Source organism: Lathamus discolor, chromosome Z, assembly GCF_037157495.1.
Source record: "Lathamus discolor isolate bLatDis1 chromosome Z, bLatDis1.hap1, whole genome shotgun sequence".
NCBI classification, from domain to species: Eukaryota; Metazoa; Chordata; class Aves; order Psittaciformes; family Psittacidae; genus Lathamus; species Lathamus discolor.
Genome location: NC_088909.1, coordinates 27857105 through 27882875, shown reverse-complemented (window position 1 = coordinate 27882875; position 25771 = coordinate 27857105). Strand labels below are relative to the sequence as shown.

At 39.4% G+C, this 25771-nt stretch overlaps 1 protein-coding gene and 1 long non-coding RNA gene across 12 annotated transcripts in view; one reads left to right on the top strand and one right to left on the bottom strand.

Moving 5' to 3' along the window:
* CAST (calpastatin) overlaps positions 1-25652 on the top strand; it is a 66119-nt gene extending 40467 nt beyond the window's left edge. For 7 of the 11 annotated variants that reach the window (XM_065661565.1, XM_065661559.1, XM_065661568.1 and 4 more), the window contains 26 exons: positions 484-534; positions 836-892; positions 1171-1275; positions 2855-2950; positions 3449-3550; positions 4322-4402; positions 4499-4552; positions 5135-5227; positions 5416-5511; positions 6509-6604; positions 7745-7828; positions 9411-9458; positions 11002-11106; positions 11400-11501; positions 12175-12279; positions 13325-13408; positions 14163-14210; positions 14376-14465; positions 15027-15125; positions 16193-16294; positions 17970-18062; positions 19693-19746; positions 20204-20293; positions 22006-22079; positions 23185-23251; positions 24429-25652. In XM_065661565.1, the coding sequence (XP_065517637.1) occupies positions 484-534; positions 836-892; positions 1171-1275; positions 2855-2950; positions 3449-3550; positions 4322-4402; positions 4499-4552; positions 5135-5227; positions 5416-5511; positions 6509-6604; positions 7745-7828; positions 9411-9458; positions 11002-11106; positions 11400-11501; positions 12175-12279; positions 13325-13408; positions 14163-14210; positions 14376-14465; positions 15027-15125; positions 16193-16294; positions 17970-18062; positions 19693-19746; positions 20204-20293; positions 22006-22079; positions 23185-23242 (2067 nt within the window). In that variant the 3' untranslated portion in view covers positions 23243-23251; positions 24429-25652. The remainder of the gene's footprint in view (positions 1-483; positions 535-835; positions 893-1170; positions 1276-2854; positions 2951-3448; positions 3551-4321; positions 4403-4498; positions 4553-5134; positions 5228-5415; positions 5512-6508; positions 6605-7744; positions 7829-9410; positions 9459-11001; positions 11107-11399; positions 11502-12174; positions 12280-13324; positions 13409-14162; positions 14211-14375; positions 14466-15026; positions 15126-16192; positions 16295-17969; positions 18063-19692; positions 19747-20203; positions 20294-22005; positions 22080-23184; positions 23252-24428) is intronic. The other 4 variants (XM_065661563.1, XM_065661560.1, XM_065661562.1 and 1 more) reach the window with 4 other exon arrangements.
* Positions 16655-23214, bottom strand: LOC136004751 (uncharacterized). The gene is made up of 4 exons (XR_010608588.1): positions 23159-23214; positions 22539-22596; positions 21177-21255; positions 16655-16888 (listed from the first exon to the last, which is right to left on the bottom strand). It is a non-coding gene; the product is annotated as an uncharacterized LOC136004751 (long non-coding RNA).
* Positions 25653-25771: the final 119 nt, after the last annotated feature.

The following is a 25771-nucleotide window of genomic DNA, read 5'->3' as shown; positions in this document are numbered from 1 at the left end:
AAGAGGAGGAAAAAACAGAAAAATAACAGCGAGGAGGCTAGCATTTCAGTTTTTCTTTCTTCTTATCAAATACAACTTCTTGAATTTTTCAGTGTTCTTGTTTCTACTAGTAGAAATCTGTTGATTACTGTACTTTGACATGAGGTAAATCACAGGAATCAATTTTGTGTCATGGCTGCAGAAAATTTGCAAGTGTAAATCAAACTCTTCATTATATTTGTTTGACACCTTCTTTCACTCTCTTTTCTTTCATCTGTATGAGGAGTGTGTGTATATGTGTGTTTGCACACATTTGACCTTTGGTCACTGGAGGGGAAGTCTGTGTCACAATGTTGTAAACTATTAGATCAGGGCCCTGTATATTAGTTACATAGCATAAGTGCTCACAAGCATGAACCTGATATTCTTCTGTTTATAAGCCCACTCCTTAGAAATAACGAAGTATATTAATCTCCATCTGAATATTTATTACTTATATTTCAGGCTGCACCAACAACCATAACAGAGTCTGGAAAAAACACGCAGTCAACCAAGGTAAATACTTACCTTTCATCTTTGGTTAGTGCTGTACTTTGGACTATGACTAACTTTGTAGGAAGAGGCTAAACTCTTTGCCACTGCTGTGCCACATGAAACTGCCATGTGATTAGTAACATCCTAATATTCCTGTGTGCACAAGAGCAAGGAGCAAACAGCTGTGGAAATGCAGCAGCTCAGGAGGTGTTCTGTTAACCAAATTTAATCTGTCTTCTGCTTATTTGAACCGTTGTAGATCATGATCCATAGCATTGAATGGCGGTAAGAGTAAATTATATAAATTTTCTATTTATGACAGCCAACAGACTCTCAAAATAAACAGCTGTATGAAGAAAGGCAAAAGGAACCCAATGGTGTAAGTTGTACAGGTTTTCTCTCTTTAAAAAACAAACAAAAAAAAAAAAAAAAAACAGAAAAAAAAGGCTGCAGTGGTATTTTCCTCCCTCCCTTCCTCCTTGTCTCCTTCCTTGCCTTCCTCCCTTTCTCCCTCTCTTCCTTCCTCTCTTCCTCCCTTCCTCCTTTCCTCCCTCCCTAAAAAAAAACCACAAAAACCACAAACAAACAAAACTACACCAAAAATCAAATCCATCCGATAAGCATTTTTGTGTCTAATAATAGTTTTTCTCTACACAGGCAAAAAGCCAAACTTCCCCTTCTCTGACAACAAATAATGCGGAAAAAGTAACTACAGCTCAAGCTGGCCAGCCTCCACAAGCAATCTCCATAGAGACAGCAAAGGTATGGTAGAAATAGCAAATCAAATTTTTATTGTTTATGTTATTATAGGGGTTAAAAGTTCATTTCAAGATGGATTCTTATGCTGAATATTGTGAGACTGCACTCCCAAAATTCACAATGTAGAAAAGCTTAAGTCTTGTAATTAAAGGTGGCTATGACAAGCCTCCTTGTGCTGCTTTAAAGTTTGGGACTTAGAAACTTCACATTTTATCCATTAAGTAACTTAAACACCATCCTGAATATACCACTTCCACCTAACCTGTAACAGCATTAGAGGATAAAGCATCGGCTGCAGATTGAGCCACCCAGCCACATGGTATGGGTAGTTTGCTCTGGTTCTTTGGTGATCCTGATGTGTGTCCACCTTTTGCTGTCCTCTTCATCCATCAATTTTTCCAACACTTGCCTGTTAGCCAAGCAAGTGATGTTAATATCCTCACAAGTATAGGTCTGTTCCCATGTGTTATGTGTTTGGGGCTCCTCTGTGGTTCAAGCAAGCTTTTTCCAAGTTCCTTGCAGCTACGTGGTTATAATCAGTATTTTGCCAGTCTTTTCCCTTGCCCATTCACTGCAGAAGGTGAATAGAAGGGACCCTCTGGTCAGTCAAGCTTTGTTTATATGAGCATTGCCATCATAGAGCTCGTTCGTCTATGGGCTTCCAGGCATACATGTAGGAGCAGTGTTGGCTCTATAGGTAGTAGGTCAGCAGGTTGCAGGTTTGCAGTGAGGTAGCCCATAAACACTGACTACAAGGAAGAGAAAGGCTGGGGAAAACTTGGGGTGCAGTCATTTTCAGAAGGGCAAGTGGAGAAAAATCTGAAGTAAAAGTATGTGGTTGAGTCAGGATCTAGATCTTTTGGTCTTCTGGTCTGCACATATCTGGGTGATAAGTGATAATAACATGAAGGACTCCTGCAGCTCTGTTGTAACCCACTTTTTTGCAGTAAATGAGAAAGTCTTAATTTTGTGTTGGTGTTGTGCCTGCACCTAACGCACTGAAGCAGTTTTCACCCTTCCTGTTTGAACAGTATTTGCTGCTAGTGTTTATGGTATATTGAGAACAATGAAGTATAAGTGAAAGCTTCCAAAAGAGGCTTGGAAGGAGCCTCATAGTTTTTCTGCACTGAAGATTTCTTTTACTGGCGAAGTAAAACAGGGGGGGTAAAGTATTTAAAATTGCATGCTTCCTTTCTCACAGCAAAACCACTCTGGAAACAGAGAATGCCTCTGTAGTATTGCAGGTACATGGTAGTTTGCTCTGCCCAGCTATCTGGATACTGGGCAGGTTCATTAGCCAGTTGCTGAGTCCAAAAAACTACATGCAGCCTCGGAGTTGGATGTTTTAGGCTGGGCTCAGTATCTATCACACAGCGTGCAGCTACTCACCTTCCATACCACCCAGCTAGTAGGTAGAACCAGCTATCTTATTTGAAGTGTAGATGAAGAGGGCAAATAGATACGCGTGCCTGTGTAGAAGATCTCTGGTTTACTTTGTTTTGTCTCTTGAATTTTTAACATAGGGCTGTATAATGAAGCTGTCTCTTTTATTTCTTTTTTTTTTTTTTCCTTAATTCTCCAGCCCAAGTCTGAGAAAATGTCTACAGAGGCTGCTGCAGCCAGTGCAGGTGCAGCTGGTGCAAGTGTAGTTCCTGTGGCTGATAAGTCAAGCAGTGAGGTTGGTAAACAGAGTCCCAGATAAATGCTTCCATGTAAAAATGACTTGGAGGGTGTTTCTCTCTCTGAAGCACTTCAGTTTCAGAAAAAAAAATCAGTAACTGCTAAAGTACTGCTACATAATAGTTACATATGGTAGTGAAGGACTATCTGAAAGAATAGGTAATAAACTAATGACATGTCATTTATGCTTTGTCAAATAGGGCTTGTTTAGAATCAATTTTACCACAACTAGCATAAACCTAATTACACTTTATCTTGAGTTATGTTTATATATGCCTGCATCTGAGCTGGTACGTGAATACAAATGAGTCAGTTACTGACCCTAGGGAAGAAGTGGAAGAACATTTCTCCCTGAAAAATTTGGCAAGTGCAGGAAGCTTTTAGTCTCGTTTCCAGGAGTCTTCTACAGATTCACCAAATGATTCAGATTTTTTTTTTTTTTTTTTTGTGCAGCATGGTAACTTCTAGAATGATTTGCTTATTTATTTTTTTTTAGCCTGGAATGAATGAGTCAGCACTAGATAGCCTAATAGATACCCTGGGTGGACCTGAAGAAGATGTGCCTACTAGTCCTGTTTACACTGGTCCAGAAGTTACGGTATTTAGCATTTTTAATTTTTTTTTTTTTTTTTTTTTTTAGAAAATTAATCTCTAAAATATGTCTGTAGTTGCTCACTACTACATTGATACAGTATTTGTTGCTTAGATCTGCTAAGGGGTGAAATAGAGTTTGCACAGTTGCATTTTAGTGCTGTTTTCAGTAAAACAGAAATGATACAGTTATGAATGTGTTGCAGTAGAAAACAGAGTCAGTAAAGACAGTTGTTGCTTTTTTAACTGACTTCCAGGCATGATCTCCAATGAATCTACAAAAGGCAGTGGTGGAGACATAAGGGAGCATAAGCAATCTAAGAGATTTCATTTCTACTTGAGAAAGAGTAATACCTTGAGAATTTGAGGAAGGATGCATACTTTTCTGAGTTAGTTTGGGAAACTAACATGAGAAGAATGAAGATTAAAAGCAGTAATCAGCTGTGATGAAGATTTTGGAATTTATCAATATTTAGAATTCGGTTTAGGTACAGCAATAAATTCTGTGGCTGAAGACACTGAAATGGCTTATATTAATACAGAAGAAATCTGGAGAGGCAAAGTTTTGCTAGGTGGTGTACACTGTTGGCAGCTAGTCAAGATGCCACATGCATGACACTAGGTCTGAAAGACACTGTAGTGACTGTCCAGGATTGTCCCTGTGACCTAGCCAACTCGAGTTTTCCTTACAGAATTATCACTGTAGATAGCTCTACATTAGAAATCTATTTCAATAAACAAGAGTACAATGACATTAAGGTGTGCATTCTTTTTATAGGAAGATATAGCTTCAAGATACCTGGAAGAACTGGGTAAACGAGAAGGTAGTCTCCCTCCAGAGTATGTTAAATTGTTGAAGGTTAGTGAGTTAAAAAAAATATATTCTTCATGTGTGTTTTGTCTTACATTGTAAGTTTTTGCTTACCATTTACTAAAAAATTAATTTTTGTTCTAGAGCAAAGGGGGTGGCAAAGATGGATTCCCACCAAAAGCAGATGAACGAGAGGAAGTAAGTTACCTTTAAAAAAAAAAACAAAACTGGAAGGTGAAAATAACCCAATTATAATTTTGATTCCTAAGAAAATTTAAGTATTGCCTGCCTTACAAAAATGTCAGCAAGTGGGAGAGGTCTGTGGGGTGCCAGATAATGTATATGCTGCTAAAACTTGTCACAGAAATTAGACTTTGGCACAGATGATTTTAATAAAGAAGTAAGAATTTTCAGAACACTCACTGAAGCTGAAACAAGTCAGATAAATGGTCATAGAGATACTAGCCATAATAGTAACAAAAGGAAGAAATAGTAGCCGTGCATGTGTCTTTAGCAAAGAGAATTTGTGTACTTAACAAGAGAATTCTGTAAGACAACTTAATTTTACTGTTTTATAAGTTTAACATAAAAAAATAAAGCTTATCTGAAAAATGAATCTGCCGTTGAGGGGAAATACAGTTTTTCTGTAATGCCATCGTGTTGTTACGAGGTCACTGTGTGAGTAAGCATGGTGGAGTGCACTCAGATTTTAAAGCAAGTTTGATACTATTGATATTTGAAATTTAATAATCATAACCTAGTTTGCAATTTCTTGCTCAGAAACCAATGACGGATGATGAGCTTGCAGAGGCCTTGTCATCAGACTTTACCTGTAGTACTGCTTCTGCTGAAGAAAAGACAAGTCTGACAGAGGTATCGATATTTTTCTTGCAATTGGTTGCCTTTACTGCAATAAAACATTGCCATTGTTATCTTGGTAGTTCAGTTTAAAATTATCTGGACAATTTTCTCTTTTTTTTTTTTTTTTGTAATTTTTTTTAAATTTGCCTGTAATTTTGTATCTCTCATAGAAACTGCCTGTAATTTTGTATCTCTCATAGAAACCAAGTAAGGAAGGAGAAATTATACAAGCACAAGCAGTAAGTTCAGTGAAGACCTCAGTTCCTCCTGAGAAGAAGAAAACAAAATCAAAAGAGGTATACATAGTTATTCATTGAGTAGTTGACTTCTAATTAAAAATTACAAGCACATGTTGTGTTTATGTGTGCCTGATCTTGTAAAGATGTAAAGGGGGCTAACAAAAAATTTGAAGAGGGGCTTTTGACAAGGGCCTGTAGGGACAGGACAAGGGGGAATGGCTTTAGCCTGACAGTGGGGAGCTTGAGATGAGATCTCAGGCAGAAGTTTTTCCCTGTGAGGGTGGTGAGGCCCTGGCACAGATTGCTCAGAGGAGCTGTGCCTGCCCCATCCCTGGCAGTGTTGAAGGCCAGGCTGGATGGGGCTTGGAGCAGCCTGGTCTAGTGGAAGGTGTCCCTGCCTGTGGCAGGGGTTTGGAACTGGATGAGCTTCAGGGTCTCTTCCAAGCCAGGCCATTCTGTGATCCTATGATCATCCCGATTTTCAACTATAAATCCTGTTTATCATAGGAATTATAGGAATAATAGGAATTGTCATTGCTCATATTCTGCTGTACCTTAGTGGGTCAGATTACTTTCTTTCTGCATTATTCTGCAGAATAACAGTGGTTCTTCTGGCTACGAGCAAGAGTAGAAAAATGTATGTGTTTTCTTAGCTATGTGAGGTGTGTTTAAATCATGTATCTGATGTACTTTTCTCATGTTTCAAAAACTTTCTTGTTTCCTCTGTGGAGAGCAATATGATCTTATATATTCTGGGTTTACCATGTCAAAGCATTTCACAATTGTATTACATGATACTGTGCTCCCTCCCATCACCCCTCCCCACTTTTTTTTAACTTTTCCTCCCTCCTTAAGAGGAGATACATATTGATTAGACTGTGTTAATCTTACCACATGATTTGCAATGTCTTCCAATGTGATGTTAAGGATATCAGTTAAAGCCAAACAGAAATGACCAGTCTGGTGCTGGCTGTTTGCTTAAAAGATCTGTGAGGTAAAACCTTTGTCAATTTAAATTAGTAATTGAATGACTTACTAATTTTCTTAAATGCAGAAAATTAAAGATGATGTAATGGACGTTCTTCTTGGTACTCTTGATGGACCTGAACCTGAACCTGAAGATCATACCCCTGTTGTAGAGGTGGCAGAGGTATAGTCTTACTCACTTTTACAGCAGTTTTCTTACTCTCCCATGGAATCACAAGACCTCTTTGTTAGATACTGTACAAATGTGCAAAATAGACTTTCATATCAGAGGCCTAAGGAATGTCTGACTCTTACATGATTGTGAAAATTAAGAAGTGAAGAAATCCTGAGTGGATACAAGTAAAAAAAAAATACAGTAAGATGGTTTGGAAAATTACAAGCATTTCATTTGACTATACAAGCTTACATACATACACCTTTTACTGTGTTAGTTACAGCTCTGTTTTTTTTCTCAAGCACTGGGTACAATTTATAGCAAGCTTTTGTTTTGCACATGTTTATAATTTCATTTTTAATTGCCTTTTCAGGTGTTTAGTGCATGTGCTCCTTTATCCATCAGACCCCATTATTTTCTGATTTGGGTTTTGCCTTTCACTCTGACTTCTAAGAATTTTGTTTTTCTTTAACAGTTAGATTTTAACAGTAGCCCTGTGTTTGCATGTTAAGCTTTGACTTTTTAGTTTAGTTTTGCAAACTCTGCCTATAAATCTTACCACTAGCAGTTATTTTCCCCTGTATTCACTTACAGCTCAGAGCAAACAAATGACAGGGAAATAGCAGAGAATAATTTATCGCTGAGAAAAAATGTCCAAGCTCAATTTTTAGAAAAAAGAGCATGGAGTAGTGCAGGTTAATTCAGCCTGGGCCTTCCGATTACATAGTGGATGCATTAATTCTGGAAGGGTATCCAGAAAATTAAAGGCTGGGTTTCACTAGCAGTGATGGAAAAAATTGCAGAATTATGGCTTCTATAATTAAAGTGATGAAATCCAAGGAAACCTGAGGTTTTTGTACACACAGAAATTCTCAAAGTATGTGCCACAAAGTTATGACTCTGAGTAGTTTTTTAGAATTTAAAATAGTACAGCTGTGTTCACATATGGCAGTGATTCTTAAACCATGATGATTTTACCACATAAATTTGATGGGAATAAATATAGGAATTTTCGTATCTTACTATATGGAATAATTTTATCTGATACCAGTTCTTCAGACAATAGGTTGATGAATCTTGATATTGAAGTTGAGTCGACTTTGGAGTTTTTGTTCTAATTTCTGTGATTTTTTTTTTTTTCTTTTTAAGGCTAAAGCTAAGGAGAAAAAGGAAAAAAAGACTGGAGAACTTGATGATACGATACCTCCAGAATACAGGTTAACAGCGAAGTTGGTAAGTTTTTTGTATCTTCATTGCCTTGTAAACAGGGCATGTGTCTTGACACTTTTGTCTCAGAGAGGGAAAGAATACGGGAAAACCAAGCAAAACTAGTATTTAATCAGCAGCTTTTTTCTGGTGGTGATTTCTGTATCTCTAGTTTCCTTCCCTTTGTGGGCATGAGTGGGCTTTTCAGGCATCTGTGCGAAGATCTTGTCTTCCTAAATCTCATACTCTTTCTCCAAGAGTGGTGTTACTTGTTTCTGATACTAAAACTCAATATGGTAAAATCCATCCCTTACAGAAGTGCTGGTAGGTACCACTTCATAATGTAACCTTGAAACACTGTGTAAAATGGTATGAAAATTAAACTAATTTTTTCAGAATGTCACTTCCAAGTGATGGAGATTTTTCTCAAAGTGAAAAAAAACAACCATAGAACTGAGATGTGTTTTCCATAAAGTTCAGAATTGGAAGCTTTTGCAACAGTTTAACTGATGTTACCAAGGTTGCTATATAAAATGGTCTTGCTAGAGCTGGATGTTAACATTCTGTTGTGAAAGAAGCAGTTTCACCCCTCTTTTTGGAGATTTCAAGACTACCTGACTACAGACCTGGGGTTTAACCCCCTGTTTGTTAAGTGCAAAAGTTTATCTTTTGCACTCAAAGCTTGTTTTACTACTAGATGAATTCATGATAGTTTACTAGGGAATTAATTCCTGCTGCATGTTGATACGGACAGGAATGAACTCTTTCTGATCTCTTGGCCTATTTGTGTTGTGCTGATATCATATTTGCTTGTTTTATCTATTTACCTGGCCACATAAGAATTTGCCCTGTTTAGAGGATTTCCTGTAACTATGTTACTGATTTCATCTTGTGTTATCATAGTAACATAGAATCATACAATACTTTGGGTTGGAAAGAACCTTAAAATCATTTAGTTCCAACCTCCCTGCTATGGGCAAGGTCAGCTCACATTAGACCAGGTCACCCAAGGCTCCGTCCAACCTGACCTTGAACACTACCAGGGATGGGGCATTTATCATTTCTCTGGGCAACCCATTCCAGTGCCTCACCACCCTCACAGTAAAGAACTTCTTCCTTATATCTAACATGAACTTCCCTGTTCAAGTTTAAACCCATCACCCATTGTGCTATTGCTGCAGTCCTTGATGAAGAGTCCCTCTCCAGCATCCTTGTAGACCCCCTTCAAATACTGGAAGGCTGCTCTGAAGTCTCCATGCAGCCTTCTCTTCTCCTGGCTGAATAGCCCCAACTTTCTCAGCCTGTCTTCATACGGGAGGTGCTGCAGCCGCCTTATCACCCTCGTGGCGCTCCTCTGGACTTGCTTCAGGAGCTCCATGTCCCTCTTATGTTGAGAACAGCAGAACTCCATGCAGTACTTCAAGTGGGATCTCACAAGAGCAGAGCAGAGTGTCAGGATCACCTCCTTCATCCTGCTGGTCACATTCCTTTTGATGCATTTTAATGCATTCTTTTGATCATTTACTTTGTGTTACTATGCTGGTAATTACGGAGTATGGAACTTCTTAAAACAATGGAAAAATGTCAATTATATTTACTTTACTTCTAGGATAAAGATGGAAAACCAGTATTGCCAAAGCCTGAAGAAAAACCTGAGGTTAGAAAACTGACAATGTTGAGAGAGTGTGAATAGATACCCTGCTTTCTCCTTCTCTTTTGTCACTTCTCTCTCTTCCATTATGTAAGTCTTTTGGTCTGCTTGTGTGTTTACTGCCTTGCACAAAACCTGCTGAAGTGTCAAGTGAAAGTTGGCTTTCTTGAAATTCACTGGCTGCGAATGAAGAGCTAACAGTAAGAAAAAAGTTTAGAGCTAACTGACCCAGGAGAGAATTACAGAAATGACTGCTGACGCAAATAAAAGCTGTGTGGGGTGTTAGTTTAAGGTATTCTGTAGAAGTCTTTTGGAGTTGTTGAAGGACAGGGAGAGGCAAGGCAGGAAAATGTTTTCTTTTCTTGACAGTTCCGTTTCATTAGTCATCACATAGAAAGGAACATGACTGGAAAGAGGGAAAAAGCCACTGTGAACATTTTCCTAATCACAAAGAACAACTCGAACTTTGCAAAATGTATCCATTGTGGCCTAGGAAGTGCAAGATAGAATGAAAAGATTGGAAGTTACAAAGGTTTTTTTAAACTTAAAATGCGCAGGAAGAAAGCAAAGATTGGGAAAAGCAAAGGAACTGTGCACTGAAGAAACTGAGGGCTTCACTTTGCAAATACTGTGAGTTGATGAGAGCTGCCAAACTGGATAAGTACAGGAAACCCCTGTTCTTCTGAAATGAGTCAGGACCAATCTGAGCAACAGTGACACCATGCCTTTTAGCAGGAATGTGAACTCATTTATCTTATTCAAGCTTAAAATATGGAGGAATGCAAAGGTAGTGGTTTAAAGACTTTTCATTTCTAGAAATTCGTATGTTGGGTCTTAGACATGGAATCGTCTGTAGTGGATGATGTGCGAGAGCTGCACAGAAGGAACACCTGCCAGTCATGTCATAGGATAAAAAGGGAGAACAGTTCTGATGGAGCCAGGCACTGATGTTTAGGAGACAAGCATTCCTGTTTCACAGGGAGCACAAAAGAGAAGAACACAAAAAGCAGAAAAGCTCCAGAAGAGGAACTTGGCATGAGTTAAAGGAGGTTGGTTCATTACTTGGCTAAAGTCCAGTACAAAACCAAAGCAGAAGATGAACTCAGAATCACGAAGCCTTATGCCAGAAGAATTAAGTGGTTGGTAGGAGAATAAGTATTTCTGTGCTCTTTCATCTTTATCAGTCAGAGACACAAATATAATTCAATAGTTGTTCTGTAAGTTGTTCTGTTAAATACCTATTTTCTTTTTCTAGCTAAGAGGTTGCATTTTCCTTTCAGTAGCCCTGTAAACAGTATCGAACATCATGTTCTTTACATTATACTGACTTTTGATAACAAAGCAATGACTCATTCTGAAAAGCTATTTTCTTTATGCACCACAAAACTCGTTTTGTTGCACATAAATGTGAAAGATTATTTTGGTGTTGACTACAAAAGTTTTCCTTCTTTCTAAGTACTTGAAATATAATTCTTGGAAAGATAAATTAAAACCAGGCAGTGAGTCACCTCTACCACATGAGTTGTTGTTTTTTTTTTTTTTTTTGCAGCCTTTGAGTGAATCTGATCTTGTGGATGAATTTTCAAAAGACTTTGCGTGCCCTGCCCAGCCTGCAGTACAGTCCAAACCATCAAAGCCCAGCAGCATGTCCAAAGTATGTCTTTATAGTTCACGGAAGATGCTGACAGTGATAGTTTCACTAAGAGTGGATGATGTTACTATTCTTTCATTAAAAATATTTTCTTCTGGTTTTGGTCCTGTCCCCCAACCCCCGATTGCATGGAGGATTGGCAGTTAGGCTAACTGAGGGGTCTCTTGCTTTAAATTTAGACTTTTCTTTCTTGGCCTGTACTGTATTAAAAAGAAAAGGGGGGGGGGGCACTTAATAGGCACCTTTTGGGTTTCTGAGCATAATCAGTAAAATGTAGTGTAATTGTTCTGTTTCAGACGCCTTCAGATTCTGTGGCTGCAAAAACTGCTGAGGATGAAGCAGTCCCGTGTGCCACAGCTTGCACTCTGCAGTCTTCAGCTGCAACAGCTGTGCCTTCAGTGAGTAGTCTTAGCTGGAAATGAAGCAAAATTCAGTGCTTCATGCTTGTTTCAGTATTTCATATTATTCCTCCTTAGAGGTAAGCCACAAAGGCAGTGTGCTTTCTAAATAAAATATAGTCATAAATAAAATAAAATAAAGTCAAACACAAACTGAATGGGGAAGATCAGTGACCTTCTTAATAGAGGAAGTCAAACTGACAGTTCTTGTGGTCTACTCTAGCACTTACTGCTGTAAAAAGGGGTGTTGCTTGTGAACTTAATAGATACTTGAAGGTAAAGATAGTTTCTACAAAAAAATAACAATTGTCCTGCTGAATCTTTTGAAGGAAGATGACATTAAAGGCTGACATTCTTGCACCTGTTTGCAGAATATATGTGATTTTATTAAAAAGCCCAAAACAAACAACCTCCCTGTGAAACGGTTTAGCTGTGATTAAGTCTTTGGAAAGGAGAAGCCTGTTTACAGAGCAGCCTCTGACAAAGTTTCCTTATGCCTTGAACCCTGCAGATCCCAAGTATGTGAAAGCAATTAGGGAAAAAAGCCTTACTGTTTTTTGGTTTACTTCTCAGTTTTTACCTTAAGGAACGTGTGGCTTGTATGTGAACAGATTTATTCAGCTGCAGCTGAACTGGAAAGTAAGAATTGTTTTTTACTGTATCAATACCCCAGCAGGTTGGCCAAGTGGCAGATGAAGCACTGGAAGCCTTATCCAGTACCCTAGGAAAGATGGAGCCTGATCCAGATGAAAAGAAGCCTGCTGTGGACAAAATTAAGGTAGAGAAACAATCAGACCTCAAAAAAAAGACTGTTGATATAATTATCTTCAGTGTTACTGTATTTCTTCAGGCTAGAAACAATTTAAAGGTAATACTTTTAACTCTTTTCTTTAAAATAAAAAAATAGAATTACTTGTGAAACCAGTTGTGTTCTGCTTAGGAAGTACTAGTAGGCTTTCAATACAGGGAGTGTATTTTCTTGATAATTTTGCCTATTACAGTACAACAGTTCCCTCAGCTTCTGAAAACTGTATTTGTTCAGTGTCTTACTGCTGAACCAAAGCAGAAATAACGTACATCAGAGGTAGCAACCTTCTTTCAAAAGGTACCAAATTTATGATGAGTTGTTTAAATTACAAATGATACACAAAACTGTGTTTTGCCATTTACCTTGTTATTTTAACAGGGAGCCTTAAGCAACACACTGAAGTACGTGTATTCTGAGTGAATGCTGTTCATAGTCCCAGTCTGAATACCCCCATTTGCCACCCCAAACCATGGGCCAGGTGGTATTGACTGGAGCCAAAACTAGGAAGGGGACAGTGTTTTGAGTGTGCTGTAACTCCACCAAATAGAAGTTCCCAAAGTTGGCTTTACTACCTTTTCCTAGTTGCCATCTTCCAACATAACTTGTAAGGGGATAGTACTTTTTGAAGTTGGCTACAGATTTCTCTGTTCAGCCTTCCTTTGCACACAGCCCAGACAGCTGTTGAGAGGATTTCAAAAGAAGTCAAGAGTTAAGACTCGGGTATAAATCTGTTTTAGATTGGTCTGTGGTTGTCTATTTACTTAATTCTCTTGATCTTGACTGAAATAGGTAGAAGTACTTCTGATATACACAGGAGGAAACAGGCAGAGAAACAAAGCCTTTCTTAAAAGAATAGGCTTTCTTCTAATTTTCATGAGGTTTTTAATTGGTAGTTGGATTAGAAAGACTAATTTGAATCAGGAGACCAGAGACCTCAAAAGCTTGCTTATCTGCATTTCTGTTGGAATGTAGTTATTTGGTTTTTATTAATATTATTTTGATTTTGCCTTCACAGGAGAAAACCAAACAGGAGCAACACAAAAAACTGGGTGAAGATGAAGAAACAATTCCTCCAGAGTACAGATTAACAGAAGCAAAAGTAGTTTATTTAATGTGCTGTCTTACTCTTACTTTCCTTTCATTCCTAAGAATACATAAGTGAAACTGAAACTCCATTTCATTTTTACATGTTGGTGTTTAGTTCAGCTATTTTTTTAGCATATAGAAATTCCAGTTTGTAGTTTCTGAATATCTGATATCTGTCATTGGATGCCTAAATAGGCACAGAAGTGGTTTGGATGTAAGTACCTACACATGAATAATTAAGGCTGAGATTAGTGCCCTGAAATCTTTCATTAGCTTTCTGTATTCTAGTACTTAGTAAATTGTGATTGCTCAAAGCTGTTAAAAAATGCTTCAAGGTGCTATGCTTGCAGACTCATTTGACATAAATGGGTAGCTTAGGTGTAGCCAAGATTTGCACATCTGCCACAGCTGCCATTGTGAAAAGATAATGGCCTTTCTGAAATCTGTGTCCAGGATTATTGTTAACCAATGTTGATAAAGGCTGGTATTTTATTTATTGCTTGTGCTATTTCTGTGGAAATTGAAACACTAAGTAGGGAAGCTCAGAATCCCACCCTGAATCACTTTCCAGCAGTCAGATATTTTTAAGTTACAGAACCTGGATTTATTAAATGACACTTTGAGTAACAGCAACAGATGGAAGAGGTTGCTTAGTTAGGTCGTTTTCTTGTGTAATACTCTCTGTTTGCTGAGTGCTCTCAGAGTACTTGCATTGAAAGTCATTTAAAGATTGCTTGGTATAATACAAGGGGATTTTTATTTTCTAGGATAAAGAAGGAAAACCACTCTTACCAAAACCAGAAGAAAAGTCCCAGGTAAAAAAGTGAATATTCAGAGTGTTTCATTCATTAATTACTTACCCAAATGTCAGTAAGGTTTCCCAGTTTTCAGTTTAAAAATGGAGCTAGACTGTGTTACCTGCTCACTTTTTAGTAGATGAAAATGCTTACAAGCCCCTTTCTTTTTGTTCTTAATGTTAGCCTATGAGTGAAAATGATCTTTTAGAGGGTTTGTCAGAAGGATTTTCCTGTTCTCCATCTGTGCCATTGCCTACACCAACTGTAATAAAGGTGAGTATATTTGATTTCTGAAAATTTGTTTCAGATTGTTTCAACAATCTTGATATTTTATGTTTTCCTCAAAGTTCATGTAAACTTTCTCTAATCAAATTCAGTAACTAAAAATTTAAAATATTTTTGCAACAAATTAATAGGAGAGCAGGATTTTAATAATGAGGAAAAAATCTAGGTAAGTTAGTTGTCATCTTTTAACAGCTGCTTGCATAAGTAATGCTTTGCAGTTGAGAATTTTAAAAGTGTTACTTGGGAATATAGATGGGCTTGATGAAGTCTTAGCTCCTCTGAAGCTATATTAAACCTGCCTCTGACTTAAGCTATGACAAGGTTTAACCCAGTAGTTGGGAGGGAGGATTGAACAAGAACAAACTGAGATGCAAAACAGCTGTGCAGTGCTTCACAGAAAGAAGTTTCAATCTGAAATAAGGAGAGCTTTGAAAAAAAATAAAGTCCTAGAAATAAAGAGGATGGGTATTGCATTTTAGAGGCGTGGAATTTGATGTATGTTTTTATTTTAAACCTCTGTGTTAGTAATGATGCTGTGTCTTGTTTCAGAAAAACAAGGTGGTCAAAAATTCTGCAGCTTCTTCTGACACTGTCTCTGCTGCTACAGTTTCTTCAGTGCGCTCAGCAGCTCCTCTACCTTCTGCCTCCGTAAGCAACCTTTTCTGTAAATCCTATTCTGAAATTCAGAATTGACTAATGAAGAGAGATGGGAGCATGATCCGGCCAGTTTTATTGATACAGACTATTGCACAGTTAAACAATTTGTTGCTAATAATGGCAACTGGGAGGAAAGAAAATGTTCCCCCTGGGAGGAGAGGGGGAGAGAAAGTATGAATTTCTGGACAGAGTTACAGAGCACATCAGAGGATGTCTGCATTTCCTTTCTGTGGGTCAGGGCAGGTAGTTATCTATGTGCAAGTGGTTTCATTTTGAGGCTTGGGCCCTTAGCAGAACACCATTTTTTTCCTGGTTAGGTAGCGAACATTATGAGAACATTTAAAATAATAATAGTGTAACCATCACCGTAGTGGCAAAGTCATTTGTTAAGCTTATAAAAGGAGGAGTCCAAGATTAAAGAAGGGACAGGCAGCACCAGCACCTTCTTTTAATACCAGAACTTCCCTTCCTTGCGTTTAGTTATCATGTTGCCTGGATCTCTTTTTAACCCATTTTGATTTGTGCAGTTGTGCACCAACCAGTGTTTCCAGCCTAATTTGAGAGGGGACTATAAAGCTCCTCCTGCCTGGGTTATTACTGGTTTTAAGGGCTTTTTTTCCTAATGATTTTTTGAATAAAGCTGGTGTGAATTAGCAAAAGACAATATATATTGTGAAGATAAAAATGTTAATGAGTTTTAATTCAGATTGACACTTCTTTAACAGCTAATCTGCAGTGATAATGATGTTTGCAAAATTGATGGCATTTGCCAAAACCCAATCTTTTAGGATACAACTGTTCTCATTAAATCATTTAGGCCTATGTGTAACAAAAGAAAGTCATTAAAATAAATTCCATAACCCCTTCTTGAAATTATGTTTTCTGTAGGTCTAAATATTCTGTAATTGTTTTCCCCAGTATTCTACACTGTAATTACAAAAGGAGAGCTGATTGGTCATTGTTCACTGAAGTCGACAGTTCAGTACTTCTATTAGCTTGGTGAATTGAATTATTTGTACAGCAGATTTGCATTCATGAATATGTTTATACTTTGTTAGGGAGGGAAAGACATGGATGAAGCCTTGGATGTCCTGTCTGATTCCCTGGGACAGAGGGAACCTGATCCTGATGAGAACAAACCGGTTGTGGACAAAGTAAAGGTAATAAAAGACATTCTGAAACTTGTGCAAAAAAAACCCTAAAAAAAGAAAAAAACCCAAACAAACAAAATCTGAGATACTTACCTTACTTGTTGGAAGTTTGGGGTTTTTTTATATATTTTTTTAATACTGCAATATGTCTTATACATTTATAGGAGCATATGGCATGTCATTTTAGATAGAGAAGTAAGATTCCTAGTAAAAAAAGAACATACTTTCATGTTGTCCTAAATGTAGGCATGTCAGCCACTCTTGAGCCAACTGGATTACTTGTGTGTTTTGTGACAAATGTTGAATTAGATAAATATACATTAGCCACTTAGGGGTGAGTGTTGAAATATTACAGGAAATTTGCAATAATTTGGTTTCAGTGCCTTTTATTGTTATTCTAATTATTTTTCAGGTGTCTTCTCTGGTGTCTGCTCAAAAAAATAATTTTGTAGCCTTCTTTTTGTCAAACTTGGACTTGTATAACCCCACAAAAAACAAGTTAATCAACAGACGTCTTCATTTAACCAGGCCCATTTTTTAACTTGCTTGTTTCTGCTTGCTTTGTCTTCATTCTTTCTTCATATAATTGTATAAAGATCTTACCTGTAATAAGAAAATCAGGCACATTTCTGCATAATAGTAAATTGTAAACTGAAATAATTAAGAAAAAGGATGCTATTGGGGGAAAAAAAAAAAAACCCACCATAAGATGCCCATTGATAAATTCAGTCTGGAATCTAGAAGGAGATTAATCTCAGACAGGTTCCTGTGCCAAGGTTATTGGCTGCCTTGGGAACAGGCAGTAGGCAGCCTGGGCAGCACTGTCTCTTGCCGTAGCAGAGGAGTAAATGCTTGGATGTGTGAGATCTCAGCAGCTGCTGTGTTTCAGTGGAGCTGTAGGAGCCTAGCTTTCTTCATGTGTTGTTCTTTAATAAAAGGCATGGAATATGCCTATGTTCAAAAAATAAAAAAATTAAAATGCCTTCATTAACAAATACAAAAGTGCTCTTCAACAATGTGCTTAAAAACCTACTTGTATGCAAACCAGGTGTTTTGTTTGGGACATCTCTGGTATGTTTGTCAGAAATCTGTGCAGCTTAACTTGAAAAATAAATATAGTGGAAGGAATGCTTCCCTCCCTGATGGAGTCCCCAGAGCTTGTGCTGCTATGACTTCGAGTTGTGTTGGATTTGAAACTGAGCCTGGCTTTGAAGTCTGATGAGAAGTGTAGGCCACTCTTGATCAGTTTGGGTGTGAGGTGGATACGTACCCTGGGTTCTGCTGAAGGTACTGGGATGCATTCACGGGTAAGACGTTGCAGGAACAATGGCTTTGTGTTAAAGGTACAGTGCATGGATGAGATTTGATGCAGAAGTATGGAATGACTTCTTTTAGCCATATTGTTGAAAAGCAAAACTGAAAACTGACATGCCTTCTCTATTTTGGCATGCTGCTGTTTATGTATGTCTTAACTTACTAAATGTGTACACTTACTGAGAGCTAGTAATTTTAAAACTTTCAGGCATGAAACACACTTCATAGTGAAATAAATATATAGTTTATTTTTCTGATAGTTTAAAAATATTAAATTTAAAAAAGGTTCTGTTATTTGAGTACTCTTGACTACTGTTTGCTAATATTTCTAACATAAGTATTCAGTTGTTAAAAACTTAAATGCTTTCAGGAAAAGGCTAAATCTGAACACAGAGACAAACTTGGAGAAAGAGATGATACTATCCCACCTGACTATCAAGAACTTCTGGAGTCAGGTGAGCAGGTAAGGAAAAGTTAGTTTTGTTAACTTTGTTAGTTTGGACTTGCAACACCATAAATCTGTGTGTACAAGCCAGTCTGTCCTTGCTGGTTTTATAAGAAAAGGGAAGCTGAGGAAGTGTGTACTATATTTTCGTATTTGGCTGGAGCGGCTGGAATATCTCTACATCTCTCTCAGCACTTATTATAGGTGTTGGCAACTGACTGGGTGTGTTGGGATGCAATGATGCCCCCCTCCCCCAACACATCTAGTTTAAAGCCTCCTTGACCAGTGTGGCAAGCCTCCTACCAAAACTGCTCTTCACCTTCTTTTCATCAGCCCCCAGTAGACCTGGCCTACAAACTTCGGTCCCATGTTCAAGACACCCAAACCCCTGACTGTGACACCACCCTTTTAACCATTTATTAACTTGGCTAACCCTCCTAGCTTTTTTTTTTTAAGTCCTCCCCTGTGTCCTGGAGAATTGATGAAAAGACTGTCTGAGCTCCAGAGCCCCTAACCACTTCTCCCAGGGCTCCATAGTCTTTATGTTCCCCAGTCTACTACTACCTATATCCCTAGCACCCACATGGCTCACTAGAAGTGGGTAATAGTCCATGGGACTTACTAGAGCAGGCAGCCTCTCTGCAACATCCCTGATCCATGCCCCTGGTAGGCAGCACACCTCCCTCGAGAATGGGTCAGGCCGACAGACAAGTGCTTCTGTCCCTTTCAAAGTAGAGTCCCCTACTACTACGAAATGCCACTTTTTTTGGCAGCACCAGTAGAGATTGTTTCTAGTGCAAGGGTGTTTCCTCATTAGCCTCCTGCAGGACAGCAAAGTGGTTCTGGTGGGGACAACAGATTTAGGAGGAAGCCCCTTGCTCTTAGTTGTCCTTTTCCTCCTTTTTTTGTTGTTTTTTTTCTTTGTCACTAATTCCCAGCTTCCCGGGTTAATGGCCTTCTTCTTTCCTTCAGGAGCTGGAGGGGAAGTTTGAGGCCCCTGCACAGTTTGGGGCTAGAGCAAGCAGCCCTGCTTCCTCTCAGTTTCCTTGATATCTTGCAGCCTATTAATAGGATCCCAAAGCTCAGCCACCTGCTGCAGGAGGCCCTCCACCAGGGAGCACCAACTGCAGCCCTGCCCATTGTGCACCTTTCCCTCACAAGACCAGTACAGGCACTCTCCACATTCCGAGCTCTGCACTGCAGCCTCCCCTGTCATCTGCTCCATCTGGGTGCTCATGCTGGCCACCGCCGGGGCAGCCGGAGCAGAGCTCCCAGACCGGGCCCTGGTCATACGACGGGTGCTCACCATCCACCTCGCCTGCCCACACAAACTGCCGCGACCAGCCCTGGTCATCCCGCTCCCTAGGGCAGGTTTTTAACCACTCAGGGCTGGTGCCGGTGCTCCTGGCTCGGCCCCCTGTGAGTCAGCTGCTCGAGTCAGCCGAGCTGCTGGCTGCTGAGCAGGTCCTGTCGAGGACTTGAGGCTCCCTCGGTACCTCTCACTGCTCTGAGTTGAGGCTCCTGGATGCTGATCTCCCCCCGCTTTTTTCGTGATCTCTAAAGTCCTAATGTCTCATATAAGTATACGTGTATCTTAAACCTGATCTAAGCAGTTCAAAGTGAGGATGTAATCTTTCTTCTTCCCAAGGGTAAACCAATAAAGCCAACAGCAAAGGGCAGTGTGAAACACAAAGAACCAGAGGTAACATTTATGGTACTTTTGCTTTGAGTTTGTTGCATGCTGTGTCCTCTGATCTGTTTTTGAAAGTAGTGTCATTGTAGGCTCAAGGCATGATTCATTGCAGGTTCTCATAAATGCTATTGAATCGAGTAAGTAATAGTAACTGTGTGGATAGTAAAACTTCAGTGAAGATTAACTGTTCACAGTAATTACAGTTTTTATATGCCACTAATTATATGAATGTTCAGGTCCAGTATTGAAAGAAACTGTGTGTCTTGGAAACCTCAAATAGACATCTGTTCTAACATATGTGTAGAGCCCAGGTATAGTTTGTTTTTTTGGGTTTTTTTTTTGTTGGGGTGTTTTGGTTTGGTTTTTTTAGAAAAGCATAATTAATGCAGACATAAATCCCTGAAACATTAAGTTGACTGTGGGAAGTACTGCATATTGTGTGACTTCAGAATTAAAATTATTGCAGAAGCCAGTGGATGACTCTGCAGCTATCGACGCCCTGTCAGGTGACTTTGATACTAGTGCAAGGGCTCCAGCCACACCACAGCACTCAAAGGTAGGACATTTTCTCTAATAACTTGGAAAATAAACGTTTTTTCACTACTCTATGAAAGTTTCTCACTTTTTGCAGTAGCTCAGTTTAGGTTTTGAGCTAGCCTCTTCAGAAAATGCTGTCCAAATTGGTTGTCTTACTACTATGATAGAAGTTTCATGCATCTTGCTAAATGTTTACTAAACGTTTGGAAAAAGGAAGATTTTGTGATACGTAGAGTCTCCCCATGACCTGGACATGTGCGCCTGAGCCCAGAACCGCCCCCTTGTGCTGGGCTGCCTCCCCAGAGCGTGAGAAGCAGGTTGAGGGAGGGGATTCTCCCCCTCTGGTGTGCTCTGGGAAGAACCCCCCCTGCAGTCCTGTGTCCAGCTCTGGGGCAACAATGCAAGAGGGATGTGGAGCCTGTGGAGACAGGCTGAGAGAGCTGGGCTGGGTCAGCCTGGAGAAGAGAAGGTTCCTTAAGGGGAGACCTTAGAGCAGCTCCAGTGCCTAAAGGGGCTACAAGAAACCTGGAGAGGGGCTTTGGACAAGGGTCTGTAGGGACACGACAAGGGGGAATGGCTTTAACCTGACAGAGGGAAGATTGAGATGAAATCTTAGGCAGAAGCTCTTCCCTGTGGTGAGGCCCTGGCACAGGCTGCCCAGAGAAGCTGTGACTGCCACATTCCTGGCAGTGTTCAAGGACAGGTTGGACGGAGCTTGGAGCAACCTGGTCTAGTGGAAGGTGTCCCTGCCCGTGGCACAAGTTTGGAACTGGATGAGCTTTAAGATCCCTTCCAACCCAACCCAGTCTGTGGTTCTGTAATGTGATGTGTTTTATCCTATGCCCTGATCTCCCACCTGCAGACAGAGGGACTGATAACACATGGTTTGAAAAGATGAATACTTTTTGCACTTAGCTGGGTAAAGCATCTGCTGTTGTCTCTTGTGCTGCTGACTTCTGCCAGCCTATCCCTGCCTGCTTCCTGCAAGGAGAAATGAAAAAAACAGCTTGAAGTTACAAGATCTTTGATCTTTGACCAAACCAGTATATTAGCAGTCAAAAATTAAATCCCTTGGATAGACAGAGGTATGGAAGCATAACCAGTTTCCAGGTGAACCTCTACATTAATTTCTTTAAGCATATACTACAAGGCACACAGTTACCAAGAGTGAATTACAAGTTTGTCCGTACTTAAAATGTTGATTATGATTATCTGTGCTTTTATGATGTGTTTTTTCCTCTCCTGGGGGTCAAAAAGCAGCAGCTTGCAAACTGAAGTTAACATCAGATGTACTTCCTGGGAGGAAATACCTGTGTTTCCAAATAGCTCTTCTGGCCACTATAGTACTTCCCCAGGTGCTTACCTTGACACCAAATCCTCAGATGGCTTAAGACAAACTGCTGGTGTCTAAAGAGCTGTTTTGTTCGGTTATAAACTTCTAAATCTGCTAAATCTGCTGCTGCAACGTTACTGCTTTGTTGTAAATACAAAATATCCCCATATACCACGTTTTTTTATCTCAGTTTTCTGGTGCCCTCATCTGCCCAGTATTAAATGAAGCTCGAGATTCCACCTTGCCATGGACTAGTGGCAGTAATTGCATGTATCCTGCATTGAGCTCTCTCCCACCCTACCAGCTGCATTTAAAAAAATGTGTTATGGCAGATGTTGAAGTAGGAGCCATCAATTCTCTATTTTATTTGTAACTGTAATTATTTTTTTTCTTTGGAGTGTAGGACAAAAGTGGAAAGGAAACCACCAAGCCAACCCCGAAGGCTAAAGGAAAACCCAAAGACCCTAAAACGGTAGAAACATATATATTATAATATGGAAAATCATGGTTATCATGCACTATTAATGTAAAACGTGGGCAACTGGATTTTGGATTTGTATTATGTAGCTGTTACTCTGGGGAGAATTTTATATGGATAGGTTGAACTTAATCTATTTTTGTAAGCATGTACCTAGGAGAAAAGCACCTTCCTATTACAAGGAAAATGTTCAATAACAGGGAGCCAAAATACGTTTCTTTCAGAGAGAGTATGGTATTCTATAGGTGGCTCAGTGCATGCTCCACAAGCTCTTCATTCCCATATTTGCTGATACTAAAGTTACACTTCACATGCCTGCAGCTGCCTTAGGATCCACATCTCTTCTCTTTTAAATACAAGCAGTCTAAAAGTAATTAGGGTATATGCCTTCAATCACATGTCTGTTTCTTACATTATTGTTATTTGTTGTGAAAAAAAAGAATAAAGCCCTACCTTTATTTATAAAGAAGTATGCAGAATGAATCTGGTGTAAAAAGGAAGGCAGCTGATTCTATATATATTTAAAAAAAAAAAAAAAAAAAGAAAGAAAAGGTCAGCTTGGCTTTTGTCATCCAGAAATATGGAAAATGGATTTTTCCCATCACGTTCTCTCACAGGATGCATGCAGGTAGGTGCCTGAATCAGATGGTAATACCTGCTCAGGAAATCTTATGTTTCACATTTCAAGTAATGGCATTTTTCTGTATTACGAAATTGCCATACACGCCTTTGTGTAACAACAGAACGGCTTTTCAATTTTTTATGTTGAACGGGGAGGGGGGTGGGGTGTGTCTTTAACTCCTTTTCAGAAGGATGTATTTTTTAATATTCTGAGTTGTGACTGGATCACTAGCATGGGTAAAAGGATGTTCAGAAGTAGAATATGGAGAGGGCATATCTGAAAGATAAAAGTATTCATGGAAAAATTAAAATATATAGACACAACAGAAGTTACAAATACAGTTACTAAACTTTTTTCATTTTAAGTGCAGATCATACTCATGTCTGAACTGTGCCTTCTGAAAAGTATCTGTCACTGTTTTACTTCAGAAATGTAGTTTGCAGTTTCTTACTGTGTTATGCTTCTCTTGCTCTTCAGACAAAGGGACAGTCCTCCAGCAGCAAATCTGAGAAGCAGAAAACAAGCTAAACATTAACATTATTGGGTAAGATCTCTTCCTCTCTCTTTTCTCTAATTATCACAAAAACAACTCATGCTAGTGTTACTGAAGCCAAGTTTTGCTCACAGCCTTTTACTAAAACTAGACACGGTTAGAGACACTCTTAGACACACACTTGCAATGACTTTGAAGCTCCATGTTCCTGGGCAGAAAAAGGCTTACTTTTTCTTCACACCCTATATGCGTACTTATAGTAGTGCATTCCTTTAGGTTTCTCCAGCTGAGGATTCCAAGGCATGACATTGTGCTTCCACTGTAAGACCTTTTTAGATTACTGAAGAACAAGCACATCTCAGCTGCTTGTTTTTATCTTTAGGACAGTGACTCTTGTCAGTACTTCTGCACCTGGCTAATTTCAGAACAGCAGGCAGAGCAGGTGTAAAAATCCCCACAGATAAACTGGCAGGTAGAGCAGGTTTCAGTGCTCTGCTCTCAGCTTTCCTGGCACAAGTACAGCCTCCTTCTATGCACATGTTGCACCCGATGCCACATACTTCTTTGTACTTGTCTTGATCACACCTGTAACGTAAGAGAAAGTAACTGGAGTCTTTCATCATCACTGTTAGTTCATGGGGGCATTCACTTAACTACACCTCAATGCTTGATACATGCGCTTCAGGCTGTAACGTAAGAGAAAGTAACTGGAGTCTTTCATCATCACTGTTAGTTCATGGGGGCATTCACTTAACTACACCTCAATGCTTGATACATGCGCTTCAGGCTGGGGGGTTTCCTGGGGCATGGAGGGGAGAGGCTGAAGCATATCCTGGGCTGAACCCATCCACCACAGGCCAGCCAGGAGTGTCCCAGCTCTAGCACCCTGAAGAACCTGAGGGGGAGCCGCTTTTCTTGGGCTGCAGAGGTGGTCCTGGCTCCCCTGGGAGAAGGAGTGACTGTATGTGGCAAAATCCTATGTGGAGATTTGGCATCCGACCTCAAATGAGCAAGACAAAGATGCATCATTACTGCTGTCTGCAGCCGGCAGCTGTCCTCACCTCAGTATCACTTTCAAACAATACCTAATGTCTTGTGATATTAAGTCTTCCTGGATTTCTTTCTCTCTGGAGACTTGTTTCTGGTAATTCATCCCAGATTTATTTTGTGAAGTTTTTCTCAAAGAAGATGAGCACTCTTAACTTTTTTTCCTCTTTCTTCCCCCCAGGGTCTTGGTGCATCATATAAAACACCTTCTTTCTCTTGGTGGATAATTCCCGAAGAACAAAAGCTCATGCAAAAAACATATGGTTATGCTGGGTGGTCTTTGTATGGTGAAACTTGCTGGTCTTTTTCCATATTTTCTTTTTTTCCCAGTAGTGGACTAAGTTGTATTAGGTTTGGGTTTTTTTGGTGGTTTGGTTTTTTTCCCCACTCTAACCATTAATTTTACTACACTCATAGACTTTTTTGTAATTTTCTTCAGTTTTCAGAGGGAAAGGATGCTTTATATTTGCAAGAAATACTATATTTTATAATAGCAATGCCAAAGAAAAAAGAAAACTGCAGACTTTTGCACATAATCTCTACATAGTGCCTGTAAATCTCAGAAGAATTTGTATGTGCTAGCATTTTTAACATTGCAGTGAATGCATTAAGTATTCTGGAATATATTGAGCTTTAGTTATCCTCAGCCTGGCTGTGCTTTCTGCAAGCCAGTTTCTGGTAGACTGTAAGTAAGGTGTGGTAGCTAAAGACTGAAAAACTGGGGATTAACTGCTTCATCAAGCACATGTAGTAATAAGAGAGGTATTTTGGATGCTGCCTTAATTGTAGTTAAGAAAAACACACGAGATACAGATTTTAAGTTTCTACTTCCAGTGGTATCTGTACTGTTATTTTGTAATTTCAGGAGTCTCCTGCACTGAACAAATACAAATTCTAGTGTAACAGTGCCACCATTACCATCACAGCAAAGGAAATAAAAAGTACATAAGCATTAGGAGAGATTAAAGAGAAGTTCAGGTCAACAGGCGCACTCCTTTTTATTTTGATTTGCACTGTTTCTAGTCTTCGCCTCAGTTCCTCAGGCTCCAGCAGGGAATGTAGGGCAGTTGTTTGTGCTTCAGGGAGCATCATGTTCACCTGCTCTGCCATGAACAGGCACAAGTAGGTGCCTTTTGCAAGTCTGTTGCAGACAGGGCTGTCTGACAGAGGTGGCCAAGTGCCTCCATGTGGTTTATTCTGTCCTCATGTGTGTACTGCTTCTCTGTGTGCTTGGAGAGGAAGGCCATGCCAACATTCGATACCAAAATCTGACTCTGGTATGTAACACTGCAGACAGAGACAGCCCGGAGATTTAAATTGGGGATATTTAGACTTTTGACTGTACTTCACAGTCTGTACTGAGAACCTGTGTCACACTAATAAAGTTTTTAAGAATGCATTACAATATTTGTTTTATTTTTCATTTATTACTTTCCATTTATTACTGATACCTGAATGGCTATTGTAAGACAGAAGAAACCCTAGAATTAATTAAAACCCACAAACAAAAGTAAATTAAACCTG